The 20,843-nt window shown below is 46.7% G+C and overlaps 1 protein-coding gene across 1 annotated transcript; it reads left to right on the plus strand.

Moving 5' to 3' along the window:
- Positions 1-1,367: 1,367 nt before the first annotated feature.
- On the plus strand, positions 1,368-20,578 carry LOC105898539 (neurexophilin-1). The gene is made up of 2 exons (XM_031571064.2): positions 1,368-2,173; positions 19,482-20,578. The coding sequence occupies exons 1-2, from the start codon at positions 2,120-2,122 to the stop codon at positions 20,250-20,252; spliced, it is 825 nt and encodes a 274-aa protein (XP_031426924.1). The 5' UTR covers positions 1,368-2,119; the 3' UTR covers positions 20,253-20,578.
- The last annotated feature ends 265 nt before the right edge of the window (positions 20,579-20,843 follow it).

Raw genomic sequence — 20,843 nt, forward strand, 5'->3', positions numbered from 1 at the left:
ATGAGCCGGTCAAAGTGAAACACATATCCTCTTGATAAACGTAAGGCTCCATCAGACTGGAATAACCTGCCAAGTTCACTTAGCTCTATTACCTGTTTTCATCACGTTAAGCCATCTATTTTTACTTATCTTCAAGCTCTTGCTCTAGCTTCATGTTGCACTTGAGACACTGGAATTAATTTATTTCTAATGTGTAGGCGCATGTGGGTGTTCATATTAATGTATGCTTTGTATGGATATGTGTACATTCACTGAACCAGTGGGAGTGGCAGTGCCTCTGCCTGGAAGAGCTTTTCTGTATGTGTGAGTGTGTGTGTGTGTGTGTGTGTGTGTGTGTGTGTGTGTGGGTGTGTGTGTGGGTGTGTGTGTGTGTGTGAGTATGAGTGTGTGTGTACTCGTGCTGATTTGTTTTATGTAGTGCATTTTCTGTAGATTTGTGATGGTTAATCCCAAGAGGTCCATCCTACTAATAAATTGTATAATCGGGGTGCCCCTTGGATCGGTTCCCTCCCTGCTAGATCCGTTTCATTCTGTCCTGATCTGGCTCATCACGTACGGGACGACGAGGCGGCACGCTGGAGCTCCTCACCCGCTGCCCTGCTGGGGCCTGTGGAGGTGGAGAGGGCACAGGTTTAAAAGGGTTCTCAGAAGAAAGGAACACAAAAGAACCACCATCACTACAACAGAAAACTGAACCTCGGTCTCACACACATATCAACACAGTGTGACGGAAAGATCTGGAGATTTGGCTAGTCTCTCTGTGTGTGTGTGTGTGTGTACTGTGTGTGTGTGTGTGTGCGCGTGTGTGTGTGTGTGTGTGTGCGTGCGTGCGTGCGTGCGTGCGTGCGTGCGTGCGTGTGTGTGTGTGTGTGTGCATATGCCAGGGCTTTGGATAAAAGTGTCTGCTAAATGAATTGATGTAAGAATAAAAAGAAATAGCACCAGACCTCAGGCTATATTGGCAGTTTAAGGGGTGAGATTATTATGAGAGAGAAGGGACCCATAGATTACATCACTGAAGAAAACAGCTGCCTGAATCCTGCCCTTCCACTCTTGAGACTCCCTGGCAAATGCAAACACGCCGTATGAAGGGAGTATGAGAAACACCGGGCAGATCCTGAAAGACTTTTCTTACCCAGATGGGTTGTAAGGACGGTTTGATATGTATTTGACATCACGCTCTTTTTTTAAATCTCTTATTTATTCCTCAGAAGGATAGCAGAAGAGTAGTGGTTTAAAACACAGTCCACCTCTAACTAAACACTCACTTCATCTTGACCTCCATACAAGAGAGCAAGCAAGTCCCAGAGATGCTATATATGTGCTACGCTCCAGTCTGACAAGTCAGTACAGAGCAGAATAGGCAACTGCACAGACATTCTAGTCAGCAAGTCCACTATGCTTATCCTGAATATAAAGGCGTGTATAAAGGCTTTGTTTTGTACATCTGAGGAAAACTGGAGGGCAGAAAGTAAGTGGTGGTAATTAGGACATTAACATTGTTGAAGGCGTTGAAGTGACGTTGGATAGGTAGAAGTAATTAGAGATTAAAAGATAGGTGGAAGGAAAAGGCAGGGTAAGGGGTGGGGGAGAGAGAGAGGGAGGGAGAGAGAGAGAGGGAGAGAGAGAGGGAGAGAGAGAGACTTAAAACGTCAATGCAAGCCTCTGCCACTCTGCGTGCGCTGGTATGTGCAACGCTGAAGGAGTTCACGCGTTAATCAGGCTTGTCTCTCCCGCGAGGATCTTTACCGGTGTCAACGCGAGATAAAGGCGAAGATGTTTTTTTCTCACATTTAAGTACATTAACCCTGTTGAATGCTGAAGGGGGAACAGATGAGATTTGGGAGGCTTGGCTGGCCCCGAATGGTGATGCAGTATCTCTCTTCTACTGAACACACCTATGGATTTCTGATGTACCGGTGGTCCAGCTGAAACGCGAGTTGACGAATCAGGTGCCAGGTGGCTTTGAAAGGTACGGAGGTGTTGCTTTTGTGCCCGCGCTGGACATGGGACCTAATCTTGTCACTTTGGGATACGGTAACGGAGGAATTGCGTCTTCCTGAACGGGGAGACAGTCTTCGGACAATAGCGGGAGACTAACAGACAGCGCGCCGGCGAAATGCGCACCGACCACGGTTTTATTCTGCTACTCCTCAACGGGACAGCTTGCCTGGTAAGCGCAAAATGGAGAAGTAGAGATTAGAAAATGTTATTTCTTGTTAATGGATGGATTTTTTTTATTCTTGTTCCCCAGTGTTTTCTGTGTAAGCCATACCTACCTGTCACCTGCGCGTTGAGGTATGTGCGACAACTGTCCTCCCGCTGTCCGAACGGTCTCTAAATATGATCATTTTTTGCGCCTGTGGTTAACAGAAGCTTCAATACCACAGACCCAACAGAATTAAAATCGAAAGGAGGGTCGTTGAACTTCACGGTTTGCTGTGCGCGCTCACTGGCAAAAAGGGTCCCACGAGTGCTGACAGACCGCACTGTCCGCGCGCGAGACGCGAGTGTGGGACTACGCTTACTAGGACTTCTTTAATAAAGACCTTATGGTTGCTAAGGATACTTTTGAAATATAATAGGTCACAGATTACTAGTTATCCTGTCAAAAATAAGAAGTTGCAATAGGTCGGCTAATGTAACTATTTTAATTACTTCATCAAAGTATTAGATTTGATTACTTTCGATTACTTTTAGATTGTCAGATGAGAGGCGGTGCAAATTCAAACAAGAGAACCAATCAAAAACAACTCTCAAAATTTGAGCGCATTCTGCCAAATGTATGGAGATGGTCTAGACGGCAAAAGATGCAAAGCAATAGAATGAATGTTATATTCTACATATAAGCTTTTAAGCTTTTCATTTTTTTTTTTTAAATCGGATGTAACTCATTTGCAATCACCAACATTTTGATTAGTTAACTGTTTTTAAAAATGAAATTACATATTTTTTTGCTGAGTAACTGTAACGGATTACAATTAAATTGATTTTGTAATTAAAAGACATAACTCTACATAATGCATCTCACTGTCATAAGCCTGACAAGGCGACATATATTATCTATAGATTTAGACAGAAAAATTACAGAAGGCTATTGTGACAATGAGAGATACTTTCACTCTCACACCTGTATATGCTATTAATCGCGCGGGTGCAAAATCAGTCACTCTCACTCACACATTCACACATACTTAGTCCCTCTATCTCTTTCCCTCTCTCTCTCTCACACACACACACTTACACACGTGACCTCATATTTAGGCTATTCAACCGTGGACACTACTTATGTCTTTCTGATATCTCGCCAATAGTTGTTGACTATCCAAATACACTGTGTGCTGGACCGAGTATTACCTTGCCCTGATTTTGTGTTTTCCCTGTCAGCAAGGCAACACCCGAAGGTTTAGTAAGAAGGGTTGAAAATGTGCTGAGTGATGCATGTAGACTTGTGTGGCTAGTTGTTCATCCTCAAAATTGCGCCGTTGTAAAATGAATAGGTCTACGTGAGCAGCAAAGGCGACGGTTCAATCAACATGCGTCAGGGCACGCAGGCGTCCAGGGCGAATGGATTAATTACGTTGACTAATCTAGCGAAGTGTAATTACCAAAACTCCTACGTGTAATTAAAGAAAAGTTATGAGAAACTGAAAGGAGCTTTAATTACATAAACATACCCGACAAAGAGGTCATATCTATCTAACGAGGTGTCACAGAGGCCTGTCAAATCTCCATCAGCATCTCATGAACTATGAAAACCCACACACCAATCTTCCACGGTTCATTACAGACAGGCTTTAGTGTTTGGGCCTAATGATCATTTTACGCGAGGAATCAAATTAAAAAATACAAGTCTAAACCGAGAGATTAATTAAACACCCACTTCCAAAAGTGGTCTTCCCCAGCGATTGCAGGACAGCAGATTTGAAGGCACAAATGTCTTGTTTCAGAGCGAAAATGATCCGCATGCCGGTGTGTTGGTTTATTAGCCTCAAATACATGGATGGTCGTGGGACGGCACTAATGATGTTACTCATTACGGTGTGGACTGTGGTCATTTATCTGCTTCGTGTTTAACGGTGAAATGGAAGACCCCGCGCGTCTCAGCAGAGTAGCTCGGACAATTCATTAGGCTGCGCGACAGTGATGAATGACAGAGCAATTCATAAATTATCCAACTTTTTCATTCGTATTATGTAGCAGCAATTAATACGCAGTATATTAATACGCACTTCATATTTCGTGCTGGTATCAAGCGAGCTCAGACATCAGGATACAAGTGTTTTTTAAATAGAGCTCTGCCGCACAGCCTTGAGGTTTTAATGGCTGCAGAATTACCGGAAAAAGAAAGATCGGAAAGCGTTTTGTCTGTTCATGAATCCATTCATATTTGGGGAAATCCTTGGCTGTGTGCTCAGGCAAGACATCATTTAGTTTTGGTGTTTCATTTTCACAGAGGGCTCAAACAGCATGAAGCCCACATTTTTCTTTGTTTTGATGAGTTGTGATGTGCATTGGCAATTATCGTAAGCAATTACCCCGTGAAATGATGAAGGTAAATGTGTTTGTCCTGTTCTGGTTTCCCTGACTCTCGTCTTTAAACTCATTAAAATGACAGTGTAGTGTTTCCTGTGCTGTCAATGCAAGGAAATCACCTGCCAACAATTTGAAGAAAATTAGACTTCTTAAGCAGAGTCAAAGTTGGATCCCTATGTGAGAGGAAAGATGGAAGTTGGAAACTCTCCAAAAGAATAATCAATATGTAAATTTGCACACACTCACACACACACACACTAACACAGACAGAGAGAGAGAGAGTACATTGAAAAATTGGGTAGTTGTGAAGCTGGGACATGATATTGCACTGCTCTCTGTGTTCTGTGCACCTCTGACTGAGGCATGCTGCCATGTGTGTGTGTGTGTGTGTGTGTGTGTGGGGGGGGGGTTGGGGGGTTTGTAAAGAGAACCAGGTGGTGTTCATCACTAGCATCCTTGTCACACAGCTTTTATCCACCTCTGTTCAAAGTCCTCAACATCCTATGCAAACCTCATCCGGTTGTCACTGACTGGCACTAAGGTATCCATGACTGTATGTGTGCCCTTACAATAGTTTATCAAAGCACATGAATCATGACATTACGCTGCCCATGTCAAATTAATATGACAGCTGGACATACCAAAGGAGTTCTTTTGATATCGTATGATTTTGTGCTTGGGCAGCTTCATAATTGTTTTTGAATTTCATTTATTTCATACACAGATCAAACAGCTTTACTGTTAATGTAGAGGCCTTTTAATGTCAGTTGCCTATAATAAACACTTGACAGTAAATATAACAAACATCTAGACAGAAAATGCAAAATTGAACACAAACATTAATCCTGTGTAGTAAAATGAAGTAAGAAGTTAGTTGAAATTCAGTCTGCTAGGTGAGATTAGATTTGAGTAACTTGACTTAAAGTTTATTTTCCATTAAGCCTTGGCGCTTAATTAAACAAATACCTACCTTCATTTTCTGAAAGGACTGAATTTGAATTGAATCGGCTGTACCCATAAAACATTGTATTTGTCCTGAGGCATTGGTTAAATGAAAAATAGTCTTAAACCAGAGTACAACTGGCAGTTTCCTTGCATTAAATATAAAATGACAGGAGACTCCACAGGACTCCACAAACTTGCTGTGTGTGAAGACTGGCATGAATGAGTACACACATGCACAAGATATCTGTGTGTCTACCTGCAAATAGGCCATTAGGTAAATAAATTATGGCGTTAAATTAAGGCTCTGGTTTATGAGCGGGAGAACACAGATCAGTGGAGGACGAGTAGGACTGGAGGAGTGAGTTAAGATAGAGAGAGAGAGAGAGGGGGGAGGGAGGGAGAGAGAGAGAGAGAGAGAGAGGGAGGGAAGGGAGAGACAGAGGAAGAGAGGGAACAGGTTCTATGGGTTTTATCTTGAACAACGGCGTGCCCATTTTGAACACGCTTCAAACGGATGCGCACAATGCTATCTGTCTTGTAGCCTCAATTCACTACGTGCAGAGGAGGTCACGAATGTTCCTAATGGGCTGGAAGATCTCATGTTGATCTCTGTGCCCTCTCTCTAAGAGAAATGAGTGCAATGTTTGGCAATGCTGCAAAAAAAAAAGCAAAAATCCCAGGGGGGGGGGGGGGGGGGGGGGGGTGGGCGCATCGGGATCCGTGCATGCTGAAGATCAGCCCATCAGATGACCTTTTCTCCACAATCACACAATAAAAGAGAAAATCAATGTCTAAGTGACACAAGATTACTGGAGTCCCGTGGGCTCGACTGTCGGATGATATCCAGGCTTAAGAGAGAAGCCTCCAGCATGCAGACTCTGATCCCCAATGGGTGTAGCTCTCTCTCACACACACACACACACACACAGACACATGGTCATTAACCAGAGAATAGTGTAGTGTAAAATGAAAATGATTCTCATGTCTCATATTTAAGTACAAGCATCGGATAAACGACTGTGGAGAAAAACAGACCTCCAGAAATTCAGCACTGTTCCTAGGGAACGTAGTCAAGCATAATCAGACCCTGCCTAATGAACTCAAGCCATGGGAAGGAGTCAGTGAAAGGTTGCAGAAGGATTTTCTCTGTAAAGTCAGTTTGGAATCCATCATTTGAATTTATGGCAAAAAAATGAGCTATGCTGCATAATACACAGGACAGGTCAGCTCTTGACATATATCAATGCACCTGGAGCAACTGTTTTCAGAACCTTTTATTGGAAATGTTTTGTTACCTTAGTTATCAATAATCCCCATGTATGTACTGCATTGCCCAAAGCATCGATTGATTCAACAAATCATTCATGATTAACACAGATTCAATGGAATATAAAATTTTGTTCAAATGCCGCTGTGTATGTTGAATGAAAGTCTGCCAAATAGCAGAGCATTTTGACAGCGTGGCATAATTCTTTCCTAGTATTGATGGCAGAAGAAACAGAACTCATGCATGAAGAGTGCTTGGGGGTCTGCCTACCACCACAATGGAACGCACAATGGCATTACCAAAAATGCATTTAGTACATGTAATTACAATATTACTAACTATCAATAATACTGTCAAAATTGTGACTTATTGATAGTTAGAGATATGTGAGACATTTCGGTCAGAATTATACTATTAATGATGTTAGAATCATTTAAAGACACCATATGCGAATGAATAGACAGATAGAAAAAAAGGGAAAGCCTAATATTGACAATGTCTAAAGTTTCAGCCATCCTCAGTAGCTCCTTGGGGAAGCTTTCATTCAAATCCCATCTTATGTTGGTCTAAACTGTACTGGATGGGTGGTTGTAAAGCTGCAGTATTTGCACGTCCCTCCACACACACATGGGTCCTTTTAGCCCAGGACACTGAGCAATGTAAAAAAGGCAAAGATGCAGTCTTATCATTACTCCTTTAATATTCATGTCTTTTCAAGGCTTGTGTTTGTGCACCGGTTCCGTCTTCCAAGATTATGATAATAAAGCACCTCTCAGCCTACTCATTAAGACTCGCTGTGGTCTCAGGCTGGTGCGCGGTAATCAATGAACTTCTTCACTGTTCGGTGGACACTCCATGCGGTATGCTAATCTCCTTCTTAATTACTGGTTTTGTTTTGTGTTGAAATCGTTTCTGCTTCATCACTGATGTGTGGGCTGTTGTTTTGTTCATATGATAGAGCCAAGCCTTCATTGCAGTGAAACAGTGGGAAATACTGATGGCTCGATGTGGCGTGCTTTAAGCATGGATATGCTGCCGATCGATGAAGCTGAAAAAAATGTAGCCTTAATAGCCGGTGTCTCCCCTCACGCAGTCTGTTATTCCTGATCCCTGAGTGACTGAACAGCCGGGCCTAATCCATCATTTATGGATCATTATTACGGGGAACGCCTCTCCACTTTAAGCAACGGATACGAGATCACGAGAGTTCCAACTGAAGAGAGGAAGAGCTCTGTTTTCATGAATAAAAAAAGAAAACAAACGGACGGACTGGTTTTGATCCGAAAGCGTGGAGAGTTTTTTTTGCTATATGAGTATTTGTTCATGAAATCACTCTTTCAAGAACAAACAGATTTAGTGAGAGGACATTATCTATTTGTTCACAGCCGCCACAAACGGGCTTATGTGAATAACAGACAGCTGCCTTCATCAGGAAGTGTTGATAGCCCCACAATCTCACACTGACCTCACCAGACTGTGAACAAGGTTGCTGGTGACCTCATCAGGGTGCGACAAACGTTTCTAGTGACTGCATAAGAGTGTGACGGCTGTTGTTGCCGACCGCCCGAGGCGCACCCGGTTTGCCGCCGCAGTCGCTGCGGAGTTGCGGAGCAACTTCTGGCGGCTCCCACTCTCAGTATGCCAACGTGACCCAGTGTGGTATTTGACTAAGGCAGCAAATCCAGGATCAGCTCCATTAATCCCTACAATTAGCAGGGAAATTACAAGGGAAATGTTGTCGCTAAATCGCGACAATAAGGCAACAGCGCACTTGTTCCTCACAAGCGAATGAGCAGCACCGTGATGCATTACTGAAAGGATCCCCAGAGGGGAGGGGGGGTTATGCAGATACCATATCAAACGGTGTGGCCGTAGACACTATGTGGCCATACCCTATGTACCATCTTTATGTGGTCTAGGAAAACAAGCAATTGGGGCTTTAAATTGTTGGGCTAAAAGTGGTGCAGAATGAAAGAGTATCAGAGGTGCCCTCTATTAGCTCATGCCCGCACTGTCATCAGATAGTAGAGTCCTTAGTCCTCTCCTACCGACGGGGATCCAGGCAGCCGCTGCCCGGGCCTGATGAAGTCTTCTGGCATTTAAAGGTGCAGGTCGGGCTCCACCAGACTGCTGTTTTGTCAGCAGCTCAGCCGTGCGTGAGAAGGTCCCAGAAGTTGATCATCCACCTGCACAGCACAGCACAGCAACGGATGTGCAGGTGTGGAGACAAACTGGAACAGATGCCTCATTGTTTAAATTGGAGTTTAAATTGAGCTAAGTGCAATCACCCAGCACTTTTAGACCCCCCTCCCTCCCCACTGTGCGCACACACACACACACACACACACATACCTGCCATATTATCCCCTTCTATTACTGATGAGCAGGCAGCGACTCTGCCGCGTCGATGGGTTATAATGTACAAAGATTGCTAGGCTATTCAGGCTCTGTGGTGTCCTCTCAGCATGCTCAATGAAGCCGAGTGTCCAGTGGGGACCAGCTGAGCTTAACCTGCCTGACCAGAGTTCAGCACAGCAGCGAAGGAATAAAATGAGAACAGAGGGAGGGAAGGATGGATGGAAGGAAGGAAGGATGTAAGGAAGGAGGGAGGAAAAAGTGATAGACGCGAAGGAAAAAATGACTCAACTGGCACACATGTTGGTCTGTCCAGGTGTGTGTGTGGATGAGGGGTCTGGCTGTGAGGTGGTGAGGGGGTGGGTAAGGGCTGGAGTGTGTGTGTGTGTGTGTGTGTGGGGGGGGGGGGGGCTCTAGTGACCCCCTTGAAGCCTGAGTAAATTATTCATTAAGAGTCAAGCGCCTTGTTTCTTGTGAAATTACCTTTCTTTTCTCGCCTGCCCCCCCCCCCTCTATCCCGCCATCACACCCCCTCCCCTGGCTTTGTGTGGAATAATTAGTAATAAGGGCCCCGCTATTCTCTGATTTTAATCATGTATTAGGGGGAAGAAGGCTCCCACAGTGAGCATATTAGGTCTGGGTCTGGCGTTAGAGAGAGCGAGAAAGAGGGAGAGAGCGAGGGAGCAGGAGACGGAGAGGAAGAAGGGAAAGAGGGAGGGAAAGGAGAGAAAATATAAAGCGTCTGTGAAACACTTAGAAATCTGAGCAGTAACTGGGGCCTTTAATTAAAAATTGATGTCATATTAGACATGGAGATTTCAATCCAACCGCCAGAGGAAACCGAGCTCTTATTGGGGTTCTACCTCACGCATGTCTTTGCCTGTACACACTGCCTCAGTGGTCTCTACCCCTCCCTCCCTCTCTCTCTATCTCTCTCTATCTATATCTCTCTGTCTATATCTCACTATCTCTCTCTCTCTCTCTTTCCCACCCCCACCCTGTGCTTCCAATTACTCTGAGTCATTTGGAAATAAAAAACCCATTTTGCCGGTCTAGGTTTCATAGTAATAATCTAACTCAAACTGACACTCAGCAGCACACCTCTGTGCCAGACATGTCCCCACTCTCACACAACCACTCTGTTAACATTCTCCATGTGGCACAACCAGAGAGAGAGAGATAAAGAGAGAGAGAGAGAGATAGATAAAGATAGAGAGAGAGAGGGAGAGAGAGACAGAGAGAGAGAATGTACTTAAATGCAGTTGACTGCTCTTTAGTGCCAAATGTCCACCAAGTCAGTTCACGAGTGGCAGAAGTGGTGTGCGAGTCACTCTTGTGGTGAAATAAGGGCCCTGCCTGTTGAATTGGTGCGAGAAAACACCATGCCTGTGTCTGTGTCTGTGTCTGTGTCTGTGTCTGTCTCTGTGTCTGACACTGATGAAATGCTGAGGCCGTATCGGTTTTCAGCTTAGTGTCAAGGGAGGGGATCAGCACACACAATGGAATCATTCTGAACGTTTCCACAAGAAGACAAGTGATGTCTGCACAATATTGGCTCCGCAATCTAAAAAGCGCGGCACCCGCGGCCAAAAGCTCGCACATGTAGATCTCACATCTCCTCAACAGTGTCAACAGCGTGCCTATGCTGCTTACTGTGTTGTATGAGTCACAAATGTTGATGGTGTCATGTTCATCTTATGTCACTTTAGGAATCGTACATCACTAGTAGTATGTATGAATTTCGGTGTCCTGCAAATGGCAAACAAAATAAATGCAACTCTCAAATCATGATTCTTGAGAAGTAGATCTAACACAATAGAGCTTTCATGGTAACAACAAGCTTGTCACAGGCCCCTGTGTGACAGAACTGCTCCGTGGTTTGTCTGGAGACGACCCCTTTCTGGCAGGTTTATGACGTCTTTTAGACGCAAGACAGGAGTTTAGGCTCTCCGACTGCCGCAGTAATTCCGGCAAAATGGTGAAATGAGCAAAGGTGGCGTTTTTAATTGGCCACGGTGGCAAGATCTGTTTGGCTCTTGTGCGAAATGGCACATGTGAGGCCGACGCTGTCAGTGTCTGTCTGTTTGGTCGAGCTGAAACGGTGTAGCCTACCTGCCTTGGTAATTGGCTTTTGGGAGACGGTGTACGCGTCGCCTCTTTAAGTGCCTGTTAATTGCCTCAGGAGACGACCGGTGCGCGTGCGTTCGCTTTCATCCCTCACTCTTGTCCTTTCATCCTTGAGTGTTGTTTTCTCATCTTCTCCTTCTGTTCCCCCTTTTCATCATTTACTTACATGTTCACACACGGTCTGTTGTCCTTTGTCTTCTTTTTGTGTTTCTGTGATAAAGCTTAGTTTCATGCGTCACACGCTATCTTTCTCTCACTCTTTCTCTCTCTCTCTCTCTCTCTCACACATGCACACTTTCTGTCTCTCTCTCTTTCTTTCTCACTGTTTTTGCTCTCTCTTTGTGTTTTTTGCCTGGAGAGGCACCCGAGGCCTGTGCTCACCAGCACTTAATGAGTCACAATTACCACGGAGACCAGAGAGACTTTGACCCCCCAGGGAGAAGACCCCCCCTCACGCACCACCACCACCCGCCCCAATGACTCACATGCCATAGGAAAGAGATGTCAACATACCAACCCACCTTCCTTCCACACAAACACACACACACATACACACACACACACACACACAAACAGACAAACACACACATACACACACACACACGCACAGACAGACAAACACACACACACAGACAAACACATACGCAGACACACACAGAGCAAATCACATGCACTGACGCAATCCATTTTTAATCTCAGCCTTTGGTTTTTTGCGCTCCTCTTTCTTGTCATCCATTAGGTGTGTGAGACTACTGACTGGGGATTCTCATCATCCTCCTCCTCCACCTTTCATTCAGCCATAACCCCTCCAGTCTCTTCCCACACTCTTGCCTCCACCCCATCGTCCTCTCCCCCTTAGCTTCAAGCATGTCCCCCCGTGGCACACAAAGCACTCTCACACAAGGGCTTTACAGTCCATTAGTACCACATCACATAAAAGCGCTTCGTGCAGAAGTGCATAATTAATTCACATTTCAGGACTGCGAATAGTCACCTGCGAGTGTTATTGTGTCTGAGCTCTGCTTTTAGCATGATTTTCACTTCATTCGTATGTGAGGAGAAGTGGCAAATAGCTGCGGGTGTAGAGGGTGAGAAGGTTGGGTGCAGCGCCAGGGTCTCATTATCGGGGTATTAGTGCCATTAATCTCGTTATATACCCATGGCTTTGCCCGCGCACACGCCGCACTCTGATTCTGGTTAGTGCCACTTAGCACGTTAGCTGTCACTCAGAGCGTGAGCAGGCACCATATAGTTCCTTATCACTTTTATTCCCAGTCTTTCAGGCACCATTACACTTTATACAGCAACGATCTGGACTGGGGGAGATAGCAGAGGAGTGGCCACTGCTGGCCCAGTCCCCACTTATGGCACGCGCAAGACTACACACACGCACGTGCACACATGGGTGCGCACACACACACACACACACACACACACATTCTAGATATACTGTATTTTGCTGTGCTCTACACACAAACACATTTCACAGTCCACCTTTTCACATACACAAACACAAACACACACACACACACACACACACACACACACACACACACACACACACACGGTCACACCTCTGGCTTCCAGGCACCAACACTTGTGTAACCTTCAGCTCTCTGACTCAACTGCACAACAGCTTTCAGACATGTTCTTTTTTTCGTTCCCTCTTCTCTGAGCCGTTTGCCATCTGTTGCCGATAAGGAGGTTCTTGTCCTCCTTTTGTTTTATCACCCCTGTAATCATCCATTAATCCCCCTTTAACGCGTGGCAGAGGAGCCGGGGGCCCGGCGGTGACTGACACCACCCACCCAGGTGCTTCTGGATAATCACTTAACGCCCACTTTTTTTTTTTTCTGCCGGCAGGCACTTCATTCTATTCAATTCACCTTCAGCTGAACCTGGCTGTTCACATCCCGCTCGGCCTCCCAAGGGTGTCCTTGGCCAATTTCACACACATGGAACATAAATCTGTGTGATTTCGGTCCACCTTTCGTTTAACAGACCAAATAAAAGTTTCCCCACACACTTTCAGTAGATTCGTCACCTGCACGCTCATTGAAATGCTAGACAGTCTTGTCAGTAGGCAATCTTGCCCACGTCACCTTTTTAGGGAGAGAGAAAGAAAAAAAAATTGATTCTAACTAATCCTGTCATTTGGCAAAAAAGAGAGTCTTTCTGACAGTGTCCCTTTCCATTACAGTGAGCTCTTTATATATTAAAGAAATGGGATGACATTGAAGTGAATCACGATCAAATATTCACACAAGCCATCCTTCTCTATTGAAGTCTCTCTGCCTGGCTCAGTGCGGGTGACGAATGGCCGTGTAAGACATGCGGCTTTCAATTCACGTTTCTACCTCACCAACCCACAGTGTCACACACACACACACACACACACACACACACACACACACACACACACACGTTACACAAATGTTCAGTCGGGGACAGAAATATATTTCAGGATCTGGGGTCCGATCCTGACAATATCACAATAAGGATTCCCCCACACAGTAGTGTGTACACAACTCCGTGACAGTTACCTGTAACAAGGCTGGCTTTCTCCCCAAATCCAACTCATCCTCCAGAGCACGTATGCAGAAACACTTGGTACTGTTTCACACTATTTGTCATCCACAAGTCATGATGCTCCTGTTGTCTAAGATGGCCACAACTGACTACTCTCCACTGCACCCCCAGGGCTATGCTTCCACCTGCTGGAGTGGAGGGAACCGTGTGGATTTTAGGCCGGCACAGTACAGTAGGTCTCTCCACGTCTAGACCACCAATCCCCCCAGCCCATTTAAGCACTATTTGTCATGTGAATACAATTACTCCTTTTATTACAGTTTTATTGTCATACTGTTATCCTGGTTGGACTGGCCTGGGCTGTGACTACATGTATACCGCGACTGAGTTATGGCTTCAGTTTTATGCTTATGGCTACAGTAATTGAGTTATTGTTATGGCCTCTAAGCTTTGGTTCCTGTTATTGTTTTATGGTGATTGTTGAGGCACAGGGCTGACTGAGTTATAGCTGTGGTTAGACGCGGAAGCAGCTGGGTGAGGTTGGTGTTTAGACAGCAGCCGAGGGAGGAGGGCTGTTTATTTTGGTCCGGGACCCTGTTGGCCCCGACCGCGCCGACTGCGGAGGAAAGTGACACCGGCATGCAGGCAGGCAGGGCCCCACGCGGGTCGGAGGGAGCGGTGTAGGAAGGGAGCGGTGTTGTCATCATACCCCTTCAGCTGTCTATCACTTGCTCTTCCTCTCCTCTCCTCCTCTTCTGTGAAAGACAGAAGATAGGGGGGTGCGGAGGGGGGGTGGGTGGGGGGGGCGTGGGGAAGGACACAGAAGTCTGAAGAGGTTCAAATCGATACGTCTCTCTGCGTCTGATTTGGGTTCATTATTTATGCTGCTGACGGAGAGCCTGTCAGACATCGGGGGGTATCAGAGAATCCCATTTTACAGCAGGTTAGCTCCTGCTAGGAGACTCCAGCATACTGAGGGCTTGGCTCCCAGCCAGACGGCGCTCTGCTGTAGACAGGCCTGCTGTATGGATGTGTGTACGTACGTGCACGTGTGTATGTGTGCATGCATGCGTGTGTAACCGTGTGCGTGTGCGTGTGCGTGTGCGTGTGCGTGTGCGTGTGCGTGTTTGTGTGTGTGTTCATGTCCATGGGAGGATGGGTTGTACCCCAGCAGATCTGTGAAAGGCAGGATGAGACAGCATCATCTGGAATGAACTACTAAAATCTGTACTAGGTTTTTCCTGTGCTGTGCTGTGCTGTGCTGTGCTGTGCTGTGCTGTGCTGTGCTGTGCTGTGCTGTGCTGTGCTGTGCTGGTTGTGTGTGTGTGTGTGTGTGTGTGTGTGTGTGTATTCATCTTTGTGAGAGTGTGTTTACTGAAGTCTGTATCCAAACGTGTCATCTTAGTAGGAGGTGGGCATGGGAGTGTGTAGCAGTCACACAGGGCATTGAGGAGGTGTAAGAGGGGAGGCAGGGGAGAGAGGGGGGCTGTTGACTGGCCTGCTGATGTGCTCTGCTCCATGTAGACGGGCGTGTCCTCTCTGAAGATGCCAGAGAGCTGCTGCTGCTGCTGCCGCTGCCACGGCTGCCCAGCATGCTACTGGCACTGAGACAGATGGCACTCTCTATCTCTCTCTCTCTCTTTCTCTCTATCTCTCACACCCAACACACACACACACGCACAAAGGAGAACACAACTGCACACACAGAGGCGCACACACACACACACACACACACACACACACACACACACAAAAAAGTACACATGTACCGAGATCAATGACAACCCCCAACACTGGACACACATTGCTTAAAGAACACCAGCGAAGCACCAGTAAGCCAGCAAGGAAAGAGCCAAAAATCTCACAAAATGTAGTAAAAAAAAAGGGAGAGAAGAGAAAAAAATCTTTTTTCCAGCGGCTGCCCTAGGGTGCCCCGCGCTGTAGACAAGCCTGCGAGAGATGAGATAGAGAGGAGTCAGGACACGAGGGCAAGATGAGATAGAGAGGAGAGTCAGGACACGAGGGCAAGGGAGCCAGTTTCACCCGAACTCCAGCAGCCGCACACACACACACACACAAAAAAGCATCAAATAAATGTGCCCTAATCCTGACTCAGCCTCCCCGCCAGAGAGGCCATGTCTGCTGCATAGCTACCGAACAAATGGAGCCTTGATTTATCGCCGGGCAAGAGGTGGTGGCTGAAGAGAGTACGAGGAGAGAGAGGCAGAGAGAAAAGGGCATAAGCCTGATTAAGCTGGAATAAGAGTGTCGTAAGCCTGCGTAAGGAAGTGGCAGGGGATCTCCCAGGGTGCCGGGGAGCAGAGATGGTAGAGAGAGGGGCATGCATTATGGATCAGACACAGACAGTAGCGCACAGAGGAGAGGACCCTGCCTGACAGGGACAGATACACACACACACACACACACACACACACACACACACACACACACACACACACACACACACACACACACACACATATTGTCTCGCTCCCATTGACATACACTGTCTGTCTCTCTCTGTTTGACACACACTGACACACACACACACACCAGACATCTTCTCTTTCTGTTTTTGGTGAATATATTCTTTCATTTTTTTTTATCAGAAGGGCGAAAGGAATAGTAGTCTCTCCAACAGACAGATACAGAGAGTCATATACAGAGACGGTGAGAAACTACTATATTCCGACAGACGCTGAGAAAACAGATAAAACACTCTAATATTGTCCCCTCTGAAGATCTATAGTACTTCTCACAAGACTTCCTGCTAACACTCTCGTTCTCGCTGACTTGCACACGGTAACACACAAACACACACACTGAGCCAGGCCAGACAGGGACAACAAATACCTTCTCTCACAGAAACATCAACAAAGGGAACGCATCTACACACAAGTCTGGCAAGGGTTGACAGAGAAAGAACACCCCCATAAAGAATTGTGCCGTCGCCACAGACTGAGGATGAAGAGTGATCTTACTAATGCTAAACCTCAGGAACATACAGCCCTCAGTGTACTGCAGATCACACACACATACACACACACACACACACACACACACACACACACACACACACACACACACACACACACACACAGAGAAAGAGAGAGAAAGGGTGTGAGAGTTCTTTCCATCTGTCTCTACACACATATTCTCACTCACTCACACATAGAAGTACAGAGCCAGACACACAGTATAAGAGTGCTCTCTCTCTCTCTCATCCGCACACACACTTCTAACCCAGTCCTAACTGCTCTAACAGACACACACACACACACACACACACACACACACACACACACACACACACACACACACACGCGCGCTTCTAACCCAGTCCTAACTGTTCTAACAGTATGAATCCCTGAGGTAGAGGAGTGCATGTCGGCATCCCCTAATAGATCATTTCTGTGCGCTCATTCCCACTCGTGTCCTTTCTTCACAGTACCATTGTAAGGCAGAATGCACACTAAAGATGATAAAGTCTACAAAATGGACACCCAAATCTCCAACATCTGAGCAGATGTCCAAAGAGGCAGTTTATCAGAGGAACCCTCTCTGATCTCCTCTCCACAAAAGACTTCCTTTGTTTGTATTCACAACAATCCCCATGCATTGAGTGCTATCAGGTGCAGCAGTTTAACTGATTACCATACTCCACATCCTGTTAGCACCTGGTTGCTTGCTTCAACCGTTCTCACAGAGACAACTTCGGGATGGATGTGAATTTCAAATGATGAGCAGATGTATATGAATGTGGGATATTCATGTTTGATCCTTGAGATGTGGGAAGCAGTCTGGTCACGGTGTCGTTACAATCTAAAGTATCGGTACAGGATTGTGTTTTTGACTGCTTTCTCACTGCTTTAACTCTGCCTACTAATCAGCCTCCCTGTCGACTCTGTCCAGACAGCCAATCATGGAGTAGTTGGGCATAAGGGCATTTAGGAAACTGAGCAAAACTATTGGATTGGATGCAAATTAACAGGAATGGAGGTTAGACTGTTTAACCAGTCGTTTCAAGACATTTGGTCACTTGCTTTCCAGCTTACTTCTGCACCTCATCTACTGCCCCCCCCCCCCCCCCCCCCCCCCCCTCCCCCCCTTTGCATCCAATGCATTAAGGTTTATTTGGTTTAATTGGTGACCCATATTTAACCATTTCATTTAACACTATCATCATTGCTCACGGTGGTAAACAGCAATTTGGTTCTATCTGTCTATACCGAGAATAACTAAGTTTACCATTCATTGTAAAAATTAACTGTTCATTTATTCAGCAATCATACAATTGTTCTTGTGTCATGCCTGTAATATCCAGCCAAATGTTGCATCGTGCAAATGACGGTGCTATTTAATGGAGTCTTGGTCTCAGTGATCTTACAAAGGTGGTGACTGAACCATTGTATAAAGTTGATATTGTAATATATACCCCTCTAATGCATTCTTTTGTCCCATAAAGTTCAGAGACGCCTAACCTTCCAGCCTGGTGTTTTCCTTCTTTGGTTAACACTCTTACACCATCGCTGAGCAGAACTCTCTTATCTCTTCCGTCTCTCCTCCCCTTGCACTATCTCCCCCACCCCTCTCTCTCTCTCTCTATCTATCTTCCTCTGTCTCTCCTCTCTATCTGTGAAAACGGGACCGCGTTGTGTTCCTGCTGATCCCGACTTTTTAATTAAAACATTAAAGGCTTTAATTGCACATGGAGGTTTATTCTCTTGCCCCCCTGCTCCTACCCATCTCTCCACTGTCTCTTTCTGTGTCTTCCACTCACTCACACACATAGACACACACACACACACACACACACACACACACACACACACACACACACACACACACACACACACACACACACACACACTCGCACAAACGCTCTCAGCAGTAATTGTTTCCCCATTCCAGCACAGACCCGGGGCACAAATCTCTCTCTAACACTTTCCGCCCCCTCTTCTCTCGTTCCCCCTCTTCCCCTCTTCCCTCTCTCTCTCTCTCTCTTTCTCCCTTGTCCTGTGTGTATGAGCTGATAGCGCTGAGTGCCTCTATCACTATTTGAACCCTATGGTTTTATTAGCCATGACAGCTGTATAGATTCCCAGGTATTAAGCCTGAGAGGGATGACAGCTTTGCCAGATAATGCCCAAAAGCACTGTCCACCGAGCCGCGTGGAGCAGCCGGGCCGCGGGTTCCGCTCGCCGGAGCGCTATTACCTGTGCCGCATCGCTAAGGACTTTGACATTCTCTGGGGCTTATGAGACTTTGAAAGTGTAAATCTGGAACACATGATTGCTGTTATTCTGGCATCCTGTTCCTAAGCCCCACTGTGACTCACTGGCGCTTTTAATATCCATCTCTCTCTCTCTCTCTCCTCCACTACCCATCCCCTTCTTATTTCCTGTACTCAGTCCTACTTTCTGTCACTTTCTCTGACTTTACTATTCTACTGTTTCACTAGCACTCCTTACCCTCTGCACTTTTCCCAACTCTCTCTCTCTCTCTGTGTTTGTGTGTGTGTGTGTGTGTGTGTGTGTGTGTGTGTGTGGTATTATCAGGGTTGATTAACTAGTTACATGGAGTTACGTAATTCAATTACAAAATAAATGGAATTGTATCAAGTACGGTTCAGGTTTTTTATTAATTTCTCACTCTCTGTCTTTTTTCTTTGTCCCTTTGTCCCTCTTTCTCTCTCTCTCTCTCTCTCTCTCTCTCTCTCCAGCTGGCCCTTGGGCAGGAAGACTCCTCCACTGCCTCCAAGGGCTCCTCAGAGGACCCGTCCAAGACAGTGGGCGTGCTGAGCGGCCAGAGCACCTCCCTGTCCCCCCTGAGCCGCTGGGTCCTGCACAGCAAGAGCCGGGCGGCCAACACCTCGGCCGTGGAGCTGCCCTACCGCTCGCCAGTGCCCTTCTCCAAGCAGGAGTTCTGGGAGATGCTGGGCAGTGACCTGCTCAAAGCGGCCGACGACCCGCTGGGCGGGGCGCGGGTCAAGCGCCGGCCCATCGTCAAGACGGGCAAGTTCAAGAAGATGTTTGGCTGGGGCGATTTCTACTCCAACATCAAGACTCTGCGGCTCAACCTGCTCATCACCGGCAAGATCGTTGACCACGGCAACGGCACCTTCAGCGTCTACTTTCGCCACAACTCCACGGGCCAGGGCAACATCTCGGTCAGCCTGGTGCCGCCGGTCAAGGCGGTGGAGTTCGACCTGGAGCGCCAGAGCGTGGTCTACCCCAAGGACTCCAAGATCTTCAACTGCCGCATCGACTACGAGAAGGTGGACCGCAGCAAGCGCACGTCGCTCTGCAACTACGACCCGTCCAAGACCTGCTTCCAGGAGCAGACGCAGAGCCACGTCTCCTGGATGTGCTCCAAGCCCTTCAAGGTCATCTGCATCTACATCTCCTTCTACAGCACCGACTACCGCCTGGTCCAGAAGGTCTGCCCAGACTACAACTACCACAACGAGATGCCCTACCTGCCCTCGGGCTAAAGGGAGGGGTTGGGGGTGGGGTTGGGGTGGGGAGGGGGATCAATCTCCCCCAGGACCTGGAGGAGAGGAGTGGAGAGGAGTGGAGCATGGACACAAATCAGGAGTTGAGGAGAGGGGACTGAGACAAGTAGAAAGGGGGAGGCACTGAAAGGCATGTCTCGAAGGTTGAAGTGATAAATTCAGGGAAAGACACACTGGAGGAAAGAGCAACTATCAGTCCAGAGAGAGAGAAAGGGTGGTCATTGACACTGCAGCCACCTCACAGCCTTGTAAAACACAGGCCCTCTGTCTCCCTCTGAACTGACCGTAATGGCTCTCAGAACACGTAGCATCCATCACAGACATCCAGTGGACGGCCCCACTCTACTCTGCACCCCACTGGGGGTTTCAGCTCCAACACACACTCTCATCCACTGCCACTCAACTCTTGAATGCCCTCTCTTTATTACTTGCAAAATGTGCCCTGCAAAAATATCTATATATGCAACACATACCTGCATCTAGTATGTTTGACCATGGCATTCTGCATCATGTTCCATGAAGTTTGAAGCTTGCCATCTGTACTACGTAACCCCATGTGGATCTGAAACA

The sequence above is a fragment of the Clupea harengus genome, chromosome 1 (assembly GCF_900700415.2).
Source record: "Clupea harengus chromosome 1, Ch_v2.0.2, whole genome shotgun sequence".
Taxonomy (NCBI): Eukaryota; Metazoa; Chordata; class Actinopteri; order Clupeiformes; family Clupeidae; genus Clupea; species Clupea harengus.

Bases quoted from the DNA above. Each gene is read 5' to 3' on its own strand.
- LOC105898539 (XM_031571064.2), top strand. From the start codon at position 2,120: ATGCGCACCGACCACGGTTTTATTCTGCTACTCCTCAACGGGACAGCT. The intron at 2,174-19,481 runs GTAAGCGCAAAA...CTCTCTCTCCAG, and splicing joins TCAACGGGACAGCTTGCCTG to CTGGCCCTTGGGCAGGAAGA.